General features: G+C 41.4%; 1 protein-coding gene across 1 annotated transcript in view; it reads right to left on the reverse strand.

Moving 5' to 3' along the window:
* Nucleotides 1-1,374: 1,374 nt before the first annotated feature.
* Nucleotides 1,375-20,308, reverse strand: part of LOC122791399 (tyrosine-protein phosphatase non-receptor type 9-like) — a 594,700-nt gene continuing 575,766 nt past the window's right edge. The window contains exons 9-10 of the mRNA XM_044059141.1: nt 1,673-1,751; nt 1,375-1,588 (exon numbers count right to left, since the gene is read on the reverse strand). Of these exons, the coding sequence (XP_043915076.1) occupies nt 1,390-1,588; nt 1,673-1,751 (278 nt within the window). The 3' untranslated portion in view covers nt 1,375-1,389. The remainder of the gene's footprint in view (nt 1,589-1,672; nt 1,752-20,308) is intronic.

Genomic DNA, 20,308 nt, shown 5'->3' on the forward strand with positions numbered 1-20,308 from the left:
CAAAATACCAACAATTTCAGTAACTCACAAACACCAATTAGAAGGAAAAATCTGAAGATTATACCAAAATTGCTCAAGAGCTAGAATCCGCATCTGATACCCAATGGCGGCAAACACAATTTGAGGTACATTAGGTTGGTGGGGCTTTGTGGGTAAAGGGAGGAGTTCGAGAGTTCTAGGATCAGATGGAAGAAACGGCCTGGTCAGATTAGAGTCTTGGATCCGAACCCATCAGGAATGAATGAAAATGACAACATCAGATTGGGGCTTGGCTGCCTGCAAACATTTCTTTTAATGTGGGTCTGCCTGAAGTTTTGAATGGTTTGTTTTATACAGCTAAAGCTTTGACAGGTTCCACTCACAGAGTAGTAGTGGGAAAGTAGCAGAATGTCAGATATCTTGCTAAAGTCTAGTTGGATTAAATCCAATATGCTTTTATCTCAACCGTAACCCATTTACAGAACTGTATGAAGCTAGAATAGCAAATACTCCTTCTGTGAAACCCTTCTCGTGTTGACTTGCTAGAAACTTGAAGTTTACATTTGCTTTAATTTATACTACATTTTTTTTGGCCTGGTTCCTTTTCTGACCATCAACAGCCCATCCCTGCTGGTTACACAATAAACCAATTCATTCCTAGGTTGGGAGGGTGGCCTAATGGTTAAGGTGTTTGCCTTACAAACACAAGGTACAGAGTTTGAGTCTCACAAGGGATAACTGGCTAGGCTTAAAATGGCGTGCAAGGGCAATTAGCCTAGAACTAATCTATGAACCTATAAACCTATGAAATCCTATGTCCCATTTGTTGCTGAGGTGCCAGTCAGGTGAAATGGGAAATGAAGGGTCATTAACATAATAAGAGATTAGGATTTATGTTAACCCGACCATCTCAATGTGCATGGCCACACTGTCCAAGGGATTAGGTGTGCAATGGGACAACATCTATATGCGACATTAAAGGCCTGCACCCCTTGCAGACACCACTGCCTGTGTGATTCACAGTCTTCACCAAAGGTTCAAGCACAGAGATCATGTTTGGACACACACTCTTCAGTTCTCCAACTTGTGAGATGAGTAAGCTAAGCATTGTTGCCTCCCCTTCTCATGCCACCACCAAAAGGTGGCTAAGCTGCTAAATGAATCTGAGTCACCTGGGTTGCAGTCAGTACACCCATGGAGCTGGTAAGCTATGCTGGATAATTACTACCCTGTCAACCTCCGTTTTTTGCCTTGTATTTTATTCAACCACTTATAAATCCTTTACTATTTTTATCCCTTTATACAGCATATGCTTAATGTTTCTTTGAACATTCATGATTACTTTAATAACCCATTTTCTCTCTAGCTCTGTTGAAAAACAGATTTGGGTTACTTAGCAAAGCAAATATGTCATCTAATGTTTAGCAGCACACTAAAATCATGACTCAAATACATTACCTCTTTGTTGTAAAGTTCTAAATGAGTGAGCTTGAAATCTTGAAAGAGGTCAATATGTATATTCCTAACTATAAAATGTTCAAAATCTTCTGTTTTTCCAACTTCAAGGGGCCAGTACTGTCCACACTTCAGTCGCCCCCTTTCTATGACTCTGAAAAAGAAATAAAAGAACAATTTTATTGATAATTCATCAGCTAACTAATCAATACCACTAAATAATCTTTCAAATAATTACCTTGTTGTCATAACAATTATTAAAACCATTTGTTCCCACACCATTCGCCAGAAGTCATCATATGTTTTTGGCAGGGGACCTGAAGAATTAGATAAAAATAAACATCAGTTCTACATACACGAAAGGAAAGAAGACTGAAACCCATCTCTTTTCCTATAAAGGTAAGGTACTGCACCCTCTACACATTTAATTTGACAAACTAATCCCTCCCTTCTTTCAGGGGATGCAAGACTTTTAATGACTCCTAGCCCAATATGAACTGTGGTGTACTGTACGTAACTCAAAAAGTGGATTAAATAAACTGCAAACCTTAGTCACTAGTACATAAATGATGGTAACTGGCTAATGATACAAGACACCATAATCTTTTAAAATACTTCCTTTCTGCTGCAGATAACTGTTTCTGTAATGCCCTTAAACACTAAAATCAAGCACAACATGGCATTTTTCTTCATGGTTGTCTCAAACATTCAGCAGGTGTTTAAATGAATCCAAGGAAAGAGTGGCTTGTATGTATTCTGTACGTCTTATCAGACTTTTGATATCAAATGTAAAGAACAAACAAGTAATATTATGAACCTGGAGCTTATTTCTTCCTACAACCTTAGGTCACAGTAATTCAGTCTTTTCCTACACTCTACATCACTCAAAGAACTATAACTGTACAGTACTTCCACACTGCTTCAGCAAAATGCTACTTCTGAGTGTACTTACCTTATTAAATTAACACAGACAAATCAGTAATTTAGAAATCTGATAAAACAATATTCCAGTTTCCATTGGTGGGAAAAAATGATTCTAGCCTTCAGTACTCATAACATATTTGATCATGGACAGGGCTGCTGACAAGACAATCACAACATCATCATTTTGCAAATACCAGAACATACAACAGAACACCCTATAAAGACAACAGCAAATGCATCACATCTAAGCCATCAAGTGGAGTGTGTAACATCCCAAGTACAACAAATGAGTTGCAGAACCAAGAAAACTATGACAAAATGCAATTACAACATAACATTTTAAACACATTGTAGCCAAACTCCCTGTTCCAGACATGTATCCAATTTCAACAAACACTTTCACTTAGCTCAGGAATGACGGGAGCCACACCCTACCCTAGCAAACACTGGGTTAAAGGCAGAAGCCTGTCTTGAATAAGATGCTAATTTATCAGAGGGAGAGGAAACACATACACACACATGGAGCAACTCAGCATCATCAATCAACCTGACAGTGTCTTTGGCATGAGGGAGGAAAGTGGAGACCACAACAGAAACCCAAGGTAACATGCAGACATGAAAACTACTGCACTTCAGCACAAAATCAAATGGAGAAACTAAATGCTGTGAAGCAGCAATGCTAAGCGCCGTGTCACTATACTTGCCCTGGCACTGTGTAGTATGGCACAATCACTTCACTGCTTAAGAAAATGTAAGGAAGATATAAAAAGCACTAACGAATTGACAGTACAAAACTGCCTGAACTGCAGCTCAAAATTAATTGCTGGCGAAATTCATAACTTTAACTGCTGTGCAAAATAATTATTTTAGAATCCGTATGAGTCTATAATTTACTTCCTACTATAACTCATACTCCTCTGTTATGACCATCCATTCTACTCTGTTCTCAAGATACTAACTTCAGTATCATAGCAGTGTTTTACAACTGTTATGGAGAAAATAACAGGAAATAATTGACTTTAGGAGTGAAGACCATACACCAAACGTAACACCATACCTCTCAACTATCCACATTTTCACAGAATGTATAGATTTTTGCCTCATACTTTGGTCTGTTCCTCATAGAATTAGTGGTTTTCTGGCAAATCTTTGAAGACTGAAGTAATTGCATAATAACCATCACTTGAATTTCAGACTTCATATCCTTCAAAATGTTCATCCTAACACACTACCTTTTATTCTAACAACTTTTTAAGTTTATAAGAGTAACATTTAGAATATATCTCTATGTTTTGGTTTCTATCCTCCCCATTACTTTTGGCTTTGTCCAGATTTCTTGTGGTTAACGGGTTGAGAGGTGTGCGTAACACTGCACTAATGGGAAATATAGAGTATACTGAGCCAGAGTAATACAGCCTATGAAGTTCTCCTGAATATGTTACTTTAGTTGGTGGGAAGCACAGTGATGCAGTGGTTAGAGATTTTGGTTCTCCAGTTCTGTTTTTTGTCTAGATTGTCTGTGTGGAGTCTGCATGTCTCTCTATATCCATGTGGGGTTTTGGTGGGTGCTCTGGTTTCCTCCCACATCTTAAAGACAAATTAAGTGAACTGGTGATTCTCAAAACTGTCAATAGGTAAACATGCAGTTTGTGACTGTATGGACATGCATCCTGTCCGGTTTAGATTACCTAACATCCACTGCTTGGTAGGACAGGATCTGGCTCATCTATGCTCCTGAAGAGAATAAAGGGGGTATCAAAAATGAGCAAACAAGTACTATGTGTCATCAGAACTGCAAAATCAAGTGTCACGTTAATATAGGCTGAAGTACAAGAAATGCAGAAATCAAGACACAAAACACAAAAGCCAATAAGAAATACAAGCTACTGACAAACGAAAAAAATACAAGCCACTGAAACAAAAGTCCTTGTCTCATCTCCACTTCAGTGGAATGTAGTGATAAAGCCCTCACTACAGACATGCTGATTCAGATTTGACTAACGGGCTCAGGTGACAGAGCAGCAAGAAGGGATGAGTTTCCCCTTCCAGGGGGGAAAATGCTTTTCCTCAGAATGCCCCCCGGCGTGAGACAGGAAGTAGTCTAAGGAGGAATTAGGGTTGGCACTTTGAGCTGCTGCAGAGGTGGAGCTATACAGCAGCATGCCTCTACTGTAAGTCCACCCTCTGGTGTGGGGTTGGGAAATAAAAAGAAAAATCCACCCCAGTGAATAGTATGACTACCAGACCCACCAGGATGCCCTTAAGTTCCTCTAGCCATATGGACAAATTCCAGGGGATACTATGAGGAGTCAGGTAGACCCCACTGATGGACATAGGATAAGGTAACACATGATGATGTAGGGGAGACAAAAAAAAAAAGTTGTGGCTCATCTGTTTTCTTTGGCAAAGGTGGTCTAAAGTGGTTATGTTCCCAAACCATCACTCCTGAACTTTCCTACATAGCTGTTTAAACGTGCTCAACATCAGTATTCACAAAGACATGTCCTCTTCGGCACACTACAGTATCCCCACACTAGAATTAAGGTATGTTCACATCCCTGTGTTTTCCTGTTCTTGCCACCACCCTCTCCAAATTAGGTACTATCTGAAAGAGGAAAAAGACAAACAAAAGTACAGGAAAACAAATATGCAAAAAAAACAGTGAAGAGGAGAAAGACAACCACCACAGTGCCATTAATCTTGCCCAAACAGTCTCTCTGCAGTAAGTATACAATTGTGACAGATCCCAAGCAGTAATAACACCATACAAAAAGCAGAAATGTGTAAACAGTGTCAGCTCCATGGTGAAGAATGATGGAGCCCTGACTGCAAACTAGATGGCCAGTGTTAGAAAAGTATCCCATGCTACAGAACAGCTCACAAGGGGAAGGGGATGAACGACTATTAATGGTTTGTGCATCATGGAGGGAAGGCTCTCGGACTCTGAGGTGGTGGTGGTGGTGGTGGTCTCTTAAATAAACTTTTCCTTTGGGTGTTTCTCTTTCCATTTTTTGATAACAGATTCAGAGTGGAACAGCTAGATGACATAATGGGCACAGACCAACAACAGGATTTCTGGGAAAGGTACCTTTCTATGAATTCCAGCATATGACGATTAAAGTAAGCACACTAAAGATGATTTGGCATGCTGTGCACCAAGATTCAGGCAGAAATAACAGACTGTGAAAGTGTGAGTGGAATTTGTTTTCTGCACCGGATACAGTTATTAATAAACTGTTGTACTGGACAGCTACAAAATATTACACTTTAAAAGCAGTATTAATAAAATAAAAAGGTTACCCAATGTGGCACCTATCTGTAAACTCTGACTTCAGGCTGAACCCAATAGAATGGACGCAACCAGCTTGCTTAAGATAGTCATTGAACTGTATCAAGGAAGACCAGAAAATGGCACTTGCTGTCATCCCTAACAGTGGAGGAAGCTGCCAGGCCTGAAGGAGGAAGTAAAAGCAATGTTATTCATGTTAGCTGTCAGGCTTCTGGATGCAGGAATCCCGAGAGTCAGTATTGTAACAGCGAAATATAAAAAACATCATGCATTATGGCAAAGTAAGCACAGCATGCTACGCTGCAAAAGGTAAGTGACAATTGTGTCAAAACAATAAAGAAAAAGTACATTGAAAATCCTAAGCTGGGAATTCTTGACAAAATGAAATGAAACATGCCTCCCAAAAGAAGAATGGACATCCATAATGCAGTACTTGTCAAATGTCAAACACAGGTGATTGTAGGACATGTCTGTTCTGGAGAGATTTCAGATGCATGCCCTACACATTTCAGACATTCAGCGTATCAGCTGATCTTTGCCAGTGTCCTCTGCAGAGTTTACTCATTTCCTTTCTCTAATCTTTTAAATGGTTCTTCAGAAAATTTCACCAAGGCCCATGAATGGGGACAGCATGCCCCTATGGCTGCTCCCCACAAAAATACTACCTGAAAAGGAAACATTTTATAAAACCATTAAACAGTCTTGGAATTCTACTTAACAAGCAAACAACTAGAAGTCTGCAGCAGATAACATGTTCTACATAAAAGGGAACTGGGGGAAGGCACCCACTGCAAAGGGCGTTTTCAAACATCAACTGTCCATGCTTACTTACAGCATGCAGGCAGGGGATGTGTACACTCACTTTAAAATGAAAGTTATGCCAAGGCAAAGTGTGCTGCTTCTGAAGCAAAAATGGGAGGTATGCTTGTTGTAGTCAAGTGATTCACTGTACTGTGTTTTGAGGTAAATATATTTGGGTTGGATTTTTACGGTTAATCACAGGGTTTAACATTAGGGTCAGGAACAGAGTTTTAGTATTAGGGTTAGGGATAGAGTTTTAGTATTAGGGTTAGGGATGGAGTTTTAAGATTAGTACTCTAAAAGGGTATTTGTTGTTTACATTAAGAAGGCGTAATTCACATTTCAGGAAGTAAGGAAGCAAATGAGTTACACTAGCATGCTGCAAATAACCATTGCTGATAAAATGATAAAGTGAGCACTCGCATATCTACAATATGTTAGAGGCTTCCTGCAGTAGTTTTGCAAGTGCAAAGAAACCCGTGCTGTAGGACTATCTAGGAAAGTGGAGGACAAGTACAATGGGATACTGATAGGAAGGGTCTTCTGAGGAGACACCCAGGCTATGATGCTAGCAGAACTTTATAAAATTACAACCAAATTGCCAAAGACCAATATTCACCCATGAAGGTAGTATTAAGGCACTATATACAGCGATTCCCTGTGTAACAATGAAGAGACTAAATTAGGGAAGGGAAAGCAACTTAATGCTGTCAAAGCACAATGAGATAAGCAAGATGTACTTGAAGTTTGCTCACAGATAGCACTGCCTTCATGTTCTGGGGTAAAGGAAACCAACAACTGACCAGACTTCCTAACACCATGAATCCTTTTAGGCAGAACAGCAACCAGACATCGACATCTACAGAATGTAGGAAATGCCCCCCCCCCCCTTAACATACTCAGAAAAAAATACCAAGATCATAATGTGAACAGACTAATTCAGATATCCCTCTGTCTATACTTCACAGAGAAATTAAGGACTGCTCCCAAGAGATACCAAGTTTTTTTTTTTTTGTGAAAGATCATATACTGTTCTTTATAAACTAGATCCTGCAGCACTGAAATCAGGCACATAGAATGTATGCCGATCTAAAACTGTGACTTCTAGGATATGAATTTCGGGTCACTGGAGCCAAAGGTTCAAATGGAAGCTTCTCTACTGATGATGCTTAGCTAACTTACAAACAGCGAAATTCCTGTTGCCAAGTAGTTTATACAACTCTAACAAGACAGACAAGTGCACATAGCTAAAAATGCAAGACTCAAAATTCTCAGGTAGTCAAAAAATCTTGCAAAGGAAATGTGCCAGGAGCACCGGCAAGGTTAATGGAGTAGATGGGGAAAAAAACTAAATTTTCTGAGAATAGATTTTAACATTACCTGCTTGACTATAGTCACTGCTGCAATATTCATTAGTTAGGGGAATAATAGTACAGCTGTGTACACTTACCATAAATGTAGATGTTCGAGTGTATTCACTGTTGCAGTCATTACATTTGGGTAATCCGGATGGCAGGTTGCCCTCAGGTCGGCCTGAATTCTAAAGTCCTAGGTCCTGCGTCGGCTGCTGTCGCCCCTTCCCTGACGTCAGGTCGTCAGGGGTATAAAAGAAGCAGCAGACTCCATTTTCTTTAGTTTTTCTTGCCCCAGATGTCACGTGCCCCCTCCTAAAAGGGTTGCCAGAATTTATATTTATATGTATATATATATATATATATATATATATATATATATATATATATATATAAATAAAATTACATGCACCAATATAAACTTTACCTTCATCTACAAGCAAATACACGACATAGGTTGTATAAATCAGAGAAGGAAAGATAGGTTCCATCAGAAGAAAAGGGGGATGGTGGGTGGGTAACCTGGACTGCAACAGTGAATACACTCGAACATCTACATTTATGGTAAGTGTACACAACTGTACTATGTTCTTTGTGTTTCACTGCTGCAGTCATTACATTTGGGTAGAGTCCCAAAGCTGTGGTTGGGAGGCTGGAGCTAAACAGCATTAGGAGCGGCTATGAGGCCCTGCAGAACTGCAGTGGCAAAGCCTGCCCTGAATTTAGAGTAGGATGGCAGATGATAGTGCTTTGTAAAGGTGTGCACTGAATTCCAAGTAGCAGCCTCTAAAATGTCCTTGGTAGGTACTCCCCTGAGAAAGGCTACTGAAGTGGCTGCAGCTCTGGTTGAATGTGGCCTAATGCCCTTAGGCACCGTCTTGCCATGGTGTACATAGCAGAAACGAATGCAGTGGCCTATCCACTTTGAAAGAGTCTGCTTTGAGATGGCCTTTCCTTGTGATTCTGCAGCATATGTCACTAGTAATTGCTCTGTCTTTCTGAAAAATTTGGTTCTGTCCAAGTAGAATCTAAGCTGTCTGTGTACGTCCAAAGAATGCAGAATTCTCTCCCCCTTGTTCTGTGGATTTGGATAAAAAGTTGGCAGGTGAAATGTTTGGTTAAGAGCCACACTGGACACCACCTTAGGCATACATGTTGGGTTTGTCCTCAGAGAGACCCTGTCTGGATAAAAAATGATAAAACGTTCCACAGCCATGAGTGCCTGTAGCTCTGAAACTCGTCTTGCAGAAGTTATTGCTAGGAGCAGAGCTGTTTTCCAAGATAAAAACTTTATATCAGCAGTAGCAGCTGGCTCAAAAGGAGGCAGGGTGAGTTTTTCCAAGACATAGTTGAGGTCCCATGCAGGCATTGATGATCTCCTTGGAGACCTTAAATTTTTGGCTCCTCTGAGGTACTGCTTTAATAAGGGATGAGAAAAGATTGGTGGCTCTGCACTGTAATGAGCCGAAATGCAGAGGCATGAATTTTAATTGATGAAAAAGATAGGCCTTTGTCCAGCATCTCAGTTAAGTATTGCAAAATCTGAGGAATATTTGGCACAGCTGGATCAGTTCCTTGTGCCTGGTTCCAAGCACAATCTCTTCCATTTTTCAACATAAGATTTTCTAGTACTAGGCCTTCTGGATTCCAAAATGACATCCATCACATCTTTACTGAGAGGTGTGTTTTGTATGACTACATTATCCGCCATGCTGCCAGGTTTAAAGTCCTGAGTTGGCTGTGCAGGATCTGATTGTTTTGCTGGGACAGTAGATGAGGTATTTGAGGTAAGGTCCAAGCTGGGCATTGAGACAAGTTCCTTAGTATTGGATACCAGTACTGGCGGGGCCAGTCTGGGACAATCAGAATCATCTTTGGCTTCTCCTGTCTGACCTTTAGGAATACCTTGGGGAAGAGAAGCAGTGGGGGAAAGGCATATACTGATAGGTTTTTCCAGCTGAAAGATAAGGTGTCCACTTTCCATGCTTGTCTGTGATAAATCCTTGTGCAGAATCTTTTTAGTTGGTAGTTGTGAGGGGAGGCAAATAGATCTATGTCCGGGCATCCCCATTTCTTTGCTATCATGCTGAAGACTTGTGGATCTAGCTGCCACTCGTGGGGATCCATGAGGTTTCTGCTTAGTTCGTCTGCCAGAGTATTTTTCCTTCCTGGCAGGAATTGTGCCTGCAGATGTACTTGGTAAGTCAATGCTGCATCCCACAAAGTCATGGCTAGTCTGCAAAGGGGGTAAGAATGTGTGCCCCCCTGCTTGTTTATATACCACATGACTGTGGTGTTGTCTGTCTATCAGTAGTTGTCCTGGATGAAGTAGGTCCTTCAAGGCTTTCAGGGCATTCTGAACAGCTAGCATCTCTTTTTGATTGATATGTAGATGCATTTGGTTTGAGGTCCATGTGTCCTGAATGCATCTTCCTGCCATGTGGGCCCCCCAGGCATAATCTGATGCATCCATTGTTAATGTCTGCCTGGCTGGGGGTAATGTGAATGGCTGTCCCTTGTTTTGGTGACAAGCCTTTGGCCACCATTGAAACTCCTGTTGCAGGCAGGGAATGAGAGTAATCACAGTTTCCAGGCTGTGGCAATGTTTTACTTTACACTTTTTAGGTACCATTGAAGTTTCCTCAATATGCAGTCTTGCATATGGAATTAGTAGGATGCAGGATGCCATGAAGCCCAAAGCCTGCAGAATTTTTCTTGCAGATAACAGGGCCTTTTTGTTGCCAACATTTTGAAATAGGTAGTCAGTTGCCTTTGTTTGTCTGGCGTGAGATAAGACATCTGGGCAGTTGTATTTAAGCTTGCACCCACGAATATTAACTCTTGAGAGGGTACTAGTTTTGATTTCTTTTCGTTGACTATGTACCCTAGGCATGTTAGAAGTCTTTTCACAAATGCCAGATGCTGTAGAAGAATGTCCTTGTTCTCTGCTTGAATTAGACAGTCGTCCAAGTAAGGATATATTTGTATTCCTCTTTGTCTGCAGAATGCAATTACTGGTGCCAGGCACTTTGTAAAGACCCTGGGCGCAGTAGATAAGCCAAAGGGCAGTTTAGAGAATTGGTAATGCATTGAGCCAGCCTTGAATCTGAGGTATCTTCTGCATATTTGTCTGACTGGGACATGCAGGCATGCCTCTTTTAGGTCTACAGTCACAAGCCAAGCGTTCTTGCCCAGCATGGGCAGCTGCTGCTGCAAAGTCAACATCTTGAATTTTGGTATATCCAGGAATGCGTTCAGGATAGATAGGTACAGTATTGGCATCCAGGCCTTGTCCTTTCTGGGTATCAAGAGCAGTCTTGAGTAAAATCCTTGTCCCTGCTCTTGCTCTGGTACTTGCTGAATGGCCCCCATGTCCATGAGGGATGAGACTTGTTTTTGTGCCTCTGCCCATTGATTTTTTTTTTGGCAGATCTGGCCAGCCGTTTGTCTTTGGCAGGGTATGGAAATGGAACTTGTAGCCTTGTGACACGATATTTAGAACCCACTTGTCCTGGTTATAATGTGCCAATTTTGAGAAAAAAGTGCTAATTTTCCCCCTAAGGGTGCTGCCAGGAGATAAGTGCTTGGTGCAGGCAGGGGGAAGTCATTGGGCCTGTTTCCTGTATGGTTGTGATTTGTCTTCTCCAACTTTGGAGGTAGAAGCACCCCATTGCTTTGTCTTGTATGAACCTTGCGCCTGAGATCTGCCTCTAGGGTGTCTGGATCTGCCCCTTCGATGTCTGTCTGACACAGGAAAGGACCAATTCTTTGTTGGCCAGTGTCTACTAAACCTAGGTGGCTGTACTTGTAAAAAATCTTTGACCGTTTGCATAGATTTAGCTTTGTCCTCAATTTTCTTTAACACCTCTTCTGCCTTAACACCAAATAAAGTATCATGCTGTAAAGGTGCATCTAATAATTTAACTTTGACATGATCAGGCAAATTCTGTTCCTTTAACCAAGCATGCCTCCTAATTACAGAACCCATAACTGCGGCCCTGCAGGAGGCCTCCAAAGAATCAAAACCACATTGCAAAGTATGCTTTCCAACTTGTTCAGCTGCATGCAATAAATCCTGCATTTCCTTGTTTTCTGCACATTCAGAGTTTAACAACATTTTCTGTTTAAGCAATGCCATGACATGTTGCTGATATCTGAGCATATGAAACTGACAGTTTAAGGCCCTTATAGCCAAGGTAGCAGATGTGTAAACCTTTTTTCCCCATCTTTCCAGTGCCCTAGAATCTCTATCAGTGGGGGTAGGGTTTTTTTGCAGCGGAAGCCTTAACTCCTTTGGGACCCTGAGAAATAGTGTCTGGGTCTGCAGCAGGGTTTTTAAAAAGGAATTTATGAGATTCAGGAACCCTGTAATATCTGTCAGGCTTAACAGGAGTTGGAGGTAAGAAGTCAGGGGTAAGACTAGACTCCGAAAACACATCTACAATGTCTAACACAGGTGGAATGGCTAGTGGCCTGTGCTGAGGAAGTAAAAGGAAATCCCTGAGCTTCTTTTTAGATTCTGAAAAATCTTGGCTCTCGCAGTGGAAATGCTCCCTCATGGTATGCAATGTTTCCCCAAAAGAATAGTCCTCTGGAGGAGAAGCTGAAGGTATAGATTCTTCAGCATCAGAATCCTCATAGGGGGGGAAGAGAATATTCCTGATCAGAAGAGGAATCAGAAGAAACGGAAACTTGATCTGAAGATTGATAGTCAGTCTCTTGCCTAGGCCTCTTATCAGGAGGGGGGGGGATGGGAACCCCTGATCAAGGTAATCAAGTCTTCGGCCATTTTGAGCATCTGTTTTTTGGGCATAGAGGCCTGACCACGTGGCTCAAGTTTGTTTCTTTGCTTTAGTAGGTGCTTTAGTCTTTGCCTCTGAAGCTGAAGTTGGCTTAATGTAAAGATGTTTAGGTCTGAATACACCTTCAGAGGCCGGTGCCTGCTCAGCGGCTCTGGACCCATCTGAAGGAATAGTATCCGAGGCTCCAATACCTTGAGTTTCCAGCGGCATGGCCGACTCCACGTGGGAGTTGGTAGTGGCCTGCGACTCTAAAGTAGCGGACGTCAGGGGCTGCGAAAGCGCCTCACTGAGAACTGGCGACTGGCTTAGGAGAAGCTTCGTCAGTTTTGGGCCTCGGTTGTCTATCTCTCTCCTTTTCTTTGCGTTTTTTGTGAACTCTGGTAGTTGGATGGCTATCCGACAACATTTCTGGATAATTAAACCGGTGTCCAAAATAGTTTAAAGCAAAATCATACCGACGCTTAATAGTGCGTTGGTTAAATCTAGCACAAAACCGACAACGAGAAACTTTGTGATCAGGGCCTAGGCAAGGAATACAGTAAGAATGAAAATCCTTATGAGGTATTTGCTTTCCACAAGAAATACAATTATTTACTTTTTCTGACATCGGTCTGGAGCAAGAAAAAAGTTTCCCCAACGGGGTACTTAGCTTTATTGAAGACTTTGGATCTGAAACTCGAACACGAAAATCTCAGGAGTTGGCCGACCGGCACTTGCGAACTGCTTCTGCTTCGGGCACCGCGTGGCAAGAAAGACTAAAGAAAATGGTGCTGGCTGCTTCTTTTATACCCCTGACGACCTGACGTCAGGGAAGGGGCGACAGCAGCCGACGCAGGACCCAGTACTTTAGAATTCAGGCCGACTGAGGGCAAACTGTCAGCAGGATTACCCAAACGTAATGACTGCAACAGTGAAACACGAAGAACATCTGGCCAGCCAGATTACTAGAAAGTACAGTTGTGCACACTTAACATAAATGTAGATGTTCACTGTTACAATAACTCCTTGGGAATATAGTGCTATGAAAGCTCTTAGCCAACCAGTATACCAGAGACTTTAATCCCCTCCTCCTAGCCTGGTGAATGCCCTCCCCTCTGATATTAAGGTATTTTCAGGTCTTTCTTACCCCGCTCAAGACTAGAGACCACACTCTAAGACCTAAGCCAAGAACAGTAAATGATCTCCCTGTCCCCAGTAGGGAATGGTTAGTGGGACATGAAGGAAGTGAGCAAGTAAAGGGGAGGGGATCTATAAAAGAAGAAAGATGGAAGAGATGCTCACCTTAACTCCTAGTTGAAGTAGAGGGAAAGACTACTGCAACAGTGAAGATACTTGACCATCTACACTTACGGTAAAAGCATACACAACTGTACTATATTAACTGTCTGGATTCCCAAAGCTGACGGGATGAGCAGAAGGTGGACTGAAGCTAGGAGGAAGAAGAGAGGTGTTGCAGTACTGCAGAAGTAAAACAGGCTTTGGAAAATAAAATCGGGTTGTAGTGTTTAGTAGAGGTGTGGAATGAAGACCATGTGGCTGCTTTTAAAATTTCTCTAGTGGGACTCCTCAGAAGAAAGCAGCAGTGATGATGCCTTTCGTTGAACAGGTTCTAATGTGTAGTGCCACCTCCTTTCTACAGTACCGATAAGAGAAATCAATGGAGTTGAGAGCCATGTAGAAATGGTCTGTTTATTAAACAGCTGAACCTAGATTATTAGGTATGAAGGCCACTAAAAGCTGGTTTGACTTTTTCAAAGTTTTATATCTGCCCAGATAATATCTGAACTGCCTGTGAACATCTATGGAGTACAAAATTCTTTCTCCTGGGTTTGAGGGTTTGGAAAGAAGACAGGGAAATGAATGGTCTTGATTTAAGGAGACTTCAGCAACCACCTTGCACATAAAAGTGGGGTTAGTCTGCAAGGAAACTGTCACAATAAAATCTTAGGAAGGGTTCTTTACATATTAGAACCTGCAGTTCTCAGATTCTTACAGCTGAGGTGGTAACCATTAACAATGGAGCTTTCCAAGTTCAAAATTTGATATATGACGAAACCACTAGCTCAAGAGGAGGAAAGGGGGATACAGTGAGCTTCTCCAGAGCAAGACTGAGGTCCTTGGTAGAAGCAAGGGTGCTGCCAGGTGGCCCAAAATGACTAATGCATTCAAGGAACTGCATCACACATTGGGAAAACAGAAAGGGTTGCTTAGGTGGACAGGCTGAGTTAGTAGAAGCATGGAGTTTGACAGATGCGCCAAGAGTCCTTTGGAGAAAAGTTCCACTAGCTGGGTCAGAAGCAAGGGTAGACTTACAAGTAAAGGTTGGTGGCCCTTGTTCTGGCACCATAAGATAAATCGCGTTCATTTAGGAAACAAGATTTTCTAGTGCTGGGCTTTCTTGCTGGTTTCAAAATAGGTAACACGCTCATGCTGAATAACTGACTTGGGAGACAGAAGGATCATACTACCTGGGCTGCCAACTTCAGGGTAGTCAGGTTTGGGTGTATGGTGTTTCCCTTGTTCTGAGTCAAGAGGTCCATCTCCTTTGGAAGTAACCATGGTTCTCGTGTCCTCATGTTGTACAATAGGGGAAACCAATGCTGCTTTGGCCAAAAATGTGCTATCAAGATCACCCTCAGACCATCTTCCATGATCTTGGGATACGAGGTATGTGCAGGAGAAGGCATCCATCCTCAAGGCCTGGTTGTCTTTGGTCCTTGAGCCTATTTTGTTCAGAGGGAAAAACGGCTGGCTACTACTGCGCAACCCACTGACTTGTGATCTTGGTTCAAATTGATCTTTTTTAGTATCCTTTCATGAGGGTCTAAACTAATGCTGCCTAGGTGGACTGTCAGGTTGCTGTTCTACCCTTGGAGGTATTATGCTGAGGTGCAATCCCATACTTCATGGCACTTTCCACAGTTGCATGGTTAAGCAGCAAAGTTGGTAGGCATGGATACCTCCCTATTTATGTACCGCACAACTGTGGCATTGTCTGTCCTTACCAAGAGTCCCTGGTTTCCACAACTACTTGAATGCCATCTTGCCTCCTTTAGGATGATGTGATTTCAGAGTAGTTCTGTGTCCCACTGCCCTTGTACTTGAAGGCCAACTGAGTGAGTGCTCAGGCTAGGACTGAAGAATCTATGGTAATAATCTGACTGCCTAAGTGGCACTAGAAGGACACATCCTTGTTTTGTAGGCAAGCCTTTATCCACCATGACAGCTCTTATTAGGTATGGGAAAAGCTTTTTTGAAAGTTAGTGTGTGTCCATGCTAGCACCATACATTCTTTAGGTACTACTGTATTTTCTTCATGTGTGGCATGGCAAGGGAAAATCATCAGAATGCAAGATGCCAAGAATCCTAGAGCTTTTCTCTGTCAAAGATTCCTGCTAGCTGAGGTTAGCTGAGGTTTTTTAAGTACGTAGTTAGAAAGACTGATTTTTCTTCAGCTATGAAAGTAATAGTTTGTGTGTGTTTAGCAGGGCCACTAAGAATACCAGTCTTTGATATGGGGTAAGAATGCACTTCTTTTAGGTTTAGGGAGAAAACCAGGTTTGTGAAAATGGATATGATCAAAATGAGGAAAGCTTGTAGCTCCTCTATGGATGAAGCCTGGATTGGATAGTCATCTAAATAAGGGTAGATTTGCCCACCCTTGTTTTGCAATACACCACTAATTAAGCCAAACATTTTGTGAATTTCCTGGGAGCAGTACACAAACCAAAGGGCAGTATAGAGGATTGGAAATGTTTCCTACCTGCCCTGAAACTGAGGTACCTCTTGTGCAGCTTTGATATGAGGATGCGGAGGGAGGTGGGTATCTTTTTAATTCTAAGGTGACCATCTAGGCCTGTGGAGAAAGCACTAGCAGGAGTTTCTGGAGGGTTATTTTGAATGTGGGTAAAACCAGATATTTGTTAAGCTTTGATAAGTCTAAAATAGGTCTCCAGGTTCCTTCTTTTCTTTTCTTGGGAATTAGAGCCTTGAGTAGTGTCTTTCCATTCTCCCCTGAGGAGACTGGTTCTATGGAACCCTGCTGAAAAATTCAGATTTGAGGCTGAGCAACTGTAAGTTATCCTTTTGGAACTGGAGGATGAGTAAACTGCAGCTTGCTGCATTCCCTTATGATATGAAGGTCCTACTGACCCAGAGTAATATTCACCGACTTCTCCACAAAATTTTTATTTTTTTATTTATTTATTTTACATTTGTTGACCGGGCTAGTCTAACTGGAAATATGTCCATTTTCAGTAGAGGCCCGGGGAGAAAAGCTCCAGGGAAAAAACATACAATTTAATAGAGAATAACATAAAAATAGTTTTATACAGCAATAATTATACCATAAAAGCAGTTATATACAGCAATAATTTTAGCATAACATGTTAGCTAAACAAATTGTTAAAAGAATATAATGAAAATAGAATTAAAGTTTTTTTTTTTTTTTTTTATAATCTACTCTTACAAGAAACAAGTCTTAGAAGGGTAGTATACTAAGTAGGTTAAAGTATACTAGTAACAATTTATTTCTATGTGAGAGAAAAGGATATAGAAGTATTTTAAGATGGTTTGTAATAGGAGAAAGGTAAAAGATCAGAGTCAAGAAAATGTTAGTCAGGGTTAGAACAGGAGCATAACCAGTGGTTATTGAAGTAGAGCTTTAGATTTATTTTAAAAAATGGGAGAGAGGTCTGAGATATAAGGTCAGGTGGTAATTGATTCCATACTTTTCCGACAGAGTTAGAGAACAAGGAATCACCTGCTAAGTTTTTAGATTTAGTAATATTCAAAAGCATTTTGTTTGAGGAGCGTACATTTTTGAGATTGCTATATGGTATAATGAAGCTAGAGAGTATGGGAGAATTATGGGGTTGATAAAGGGCCTTCTATGTTATTGTGAGTTGCTGAAATTGTATCCGATTCAGAAATTCTAACCAGCATAGTTGTTTCAGATTTAGACAGTGATGAGTTCTAAAAGGGGAGCTTGTAGCGAACCTGGCAATGTTATTATAGGATATAGCTAGTTTGTGAAGGTTCTTTTCAGACAGGTTAGTGTAAATGGGAGAGGCATAAAGAAGGGTTGAGAGGAAATGAGTTCTAGCTATAACGGACCTAGCTAGTGGTGTAAAATAAGGTTTTACTCTATAGAGGGATCCTAATTTTCTGTTAACTGATTTTACTGTGGCATTTATGTGGATATCAAAAAGATATAGTCTTCCTCCTAGCTTTAGAGGGGAAGGGGGTAGGAGTGGGACTTGGGGGGCAAAGAGGAACCCTGCTGAGACATGGCTGCTCACTGGTGGACCCCTTGGGGTTGGGGACTGCTAGGCCTTATGCCCTGCCCAATTTGCAATCTCGTGTGCTCTCTGTGTGGTCTCTCTCCTAGCCCCCCCCCCCATCTGGTCTGTGCGGCAGGAAGGTCCAGGGCTTGGTAGGGTTATTCCTAGTAAACCTTGGGGGCTATACTTGCAGAAAGTCCTTGACAGTCTGAAGAAACTTAGCCTTATCCTTCAGCTTTTTTTAAAAAAAGCTTGGGTCCAAATAAATTACTTGTCCAAAGGTACATCCAAGATTTCTGATTTTACATGCTCTGGAATAGACAGCTGCCTTAAACAGGCATATCTACTAACAACAAACTCTGAAGCTGCTGCCTGGTAGATGCTTCCTAAACAAAGCCACAATGCAAAGAATGTTTAGTTCCTGGGAGCAAGACTTACAAAGTTTTAACAATTCCTTCTGTAGCGCTCTTTCATCCTCTTTTCACTTTTGTGTTGGTACAAAAATAAATGAGTCTTTGTGGGTTCTGTTTAAACAGCTTTAGTCTATACAAACACATCACTGTAGAGGCTTACTGACTATGACTAGATATAACCTGTACACAAACCAACTACTGCGATCATACATGCTCACTCAATGGCTGGTTCTACAAAATGGCACTAGGGATTGCACGTCTGGAATTTCTACGTGCATGCACAGCTTTGCATGCTTTTTAAAAACATAGCGCACACGCGCACACTACACTCTGATCTACATCCTCTCTCTTGGAGAAATGGATCATGCAATTTGTCATGAGATTATTTAGCATGCAGAAATCACAGATAATCTAAAGGCATGCATCAGAACACTAAGTACACAAATTTATATACAATGAAGTCCATGTTGCTGTGCATTTCACACTAGGCTTAGAAATTAGTCCATATCGTGTGACACAAAACTGGGAATCAGACTTAGTAACTGGGGCAGTCTCTGCAAAATGGTTGACCTGTGGAATGTTCAAATTACTTTCTGGAACAGAATCAGACTTTTGAACATACTCTGGTCTGGAAACAATGTCTGACTCATTCTTTGACTTAGAGTTTGCACCACAGATGCAATGTTGTGATTGCAATGACGATGACTCTGGTACAGGAAAATGATGTCTGCGATTCCTCTCATACTCTATACCTTCGGAACTTACCAAATAGGATCTCGGCTCGGCACAGATGCCTGTAATCTGTCCTATTCGATCAAAACCTTTTGTTGTCTGAATTCATACAGTCTCTCCTTCCCTCAACAACGAAGTAGTCTGCTCTTTCTCCAAGTACTGATACAACATCCACATAGAAAGCTGACTGTTTCGTCTCTACTTAGATCAACTTGCTTCTTTGTGTGACCTTTCTTAACAACTGAGTGAGGCTTACTTGATTTGCAAAACTTTTGGAAATGGTTCCATTTTTACACTTGTGGCTCACCTGACCATATGCAAAACACTTCTCTCTTTTAGACTCATGGTTTGTACCACAACTGCCACAGTTAACAATAAAACTAGACTTGGGTTTTGCTGACTCACGTTTGTGTTGCACTGAGCTGGTGGTGGAGCTTGCACTTCTTCAGGTGCTTTCTGGAAAGCTTCGTACCTTCTTTGAAAACCCTGTGGCTGCCCCTTGCTTAAGCCCATTTCTGTTTGCCACATGTTGCATACTATCTACATTTGCCCTGGAGCTTAATGAAACCATACTTTTGTCACTTGCAAGCATGTTAGTATGTCCTTCCATCACCTCATGGATCTGACAAACCTCTAATGCTTTGCTTAATGTCAAATCACTGTCAAAGTAAAATCTTACTCACTGCAGCACTATTAATACCACACACAAGTCTGTCCTTTATCAGTTCATCTCAATCATCCAACCGACACATTTTAGCGTTGTTTCTCTTATATAAGCTGCAAATGTTTCCCCTGGTTTCTGATTTCTTGTGTATAACAAATGCCTCTCTAATGTAATGCTCATCTGGGGGTTGCACATTTAGCTGAACTTACGCTTCAAACACTCAGTGGTCTTCCCTTGATTCAGCTTGCACAACAATATGGTGGTCTGCATTTTCACCTTCATACACTGCTAGTGGGCATACAAATGAAAGTTCTCTTTCCAAGGCCTCAGAGCCTGCTAGATACAGCAAATGAATGCCTTGGCACGTTCCCCTATCTGCAAGATGGTTGTATAAATATGTCGTTTTCTTGTTCAAATATTCTCCAGTTCTCTGCAATATTCTGAGTGAATACAAGTGGTTGAGGATTTCGAAATCCATTTGCCATATTAACACATACCAGTGAAGGGTCTTGCAAATACGTATGAATATACACACGCATACACACATGCATAAGTAACTGGCAGAAACACAATTTGTTCAGTGCTTTTGTGTTCTGCACTTAAACTTTCTTTGTT

This window comes from Protopterus annectens, chromosome 17.part0, assembly GCF_019279795.1.
Source record: "Protopterus annectens isolate FY-2018-M chromosome 17.part0, PAN1.0, whole genome shotgun sequence".
In the NCBI taxonomy this organism is placed as follows: domain Eukaryota; kingdom Metazoa; phylum Chordata; order Ceratodontiformes; family Protopteridae; genus Protopterus; species Protopterus annectens.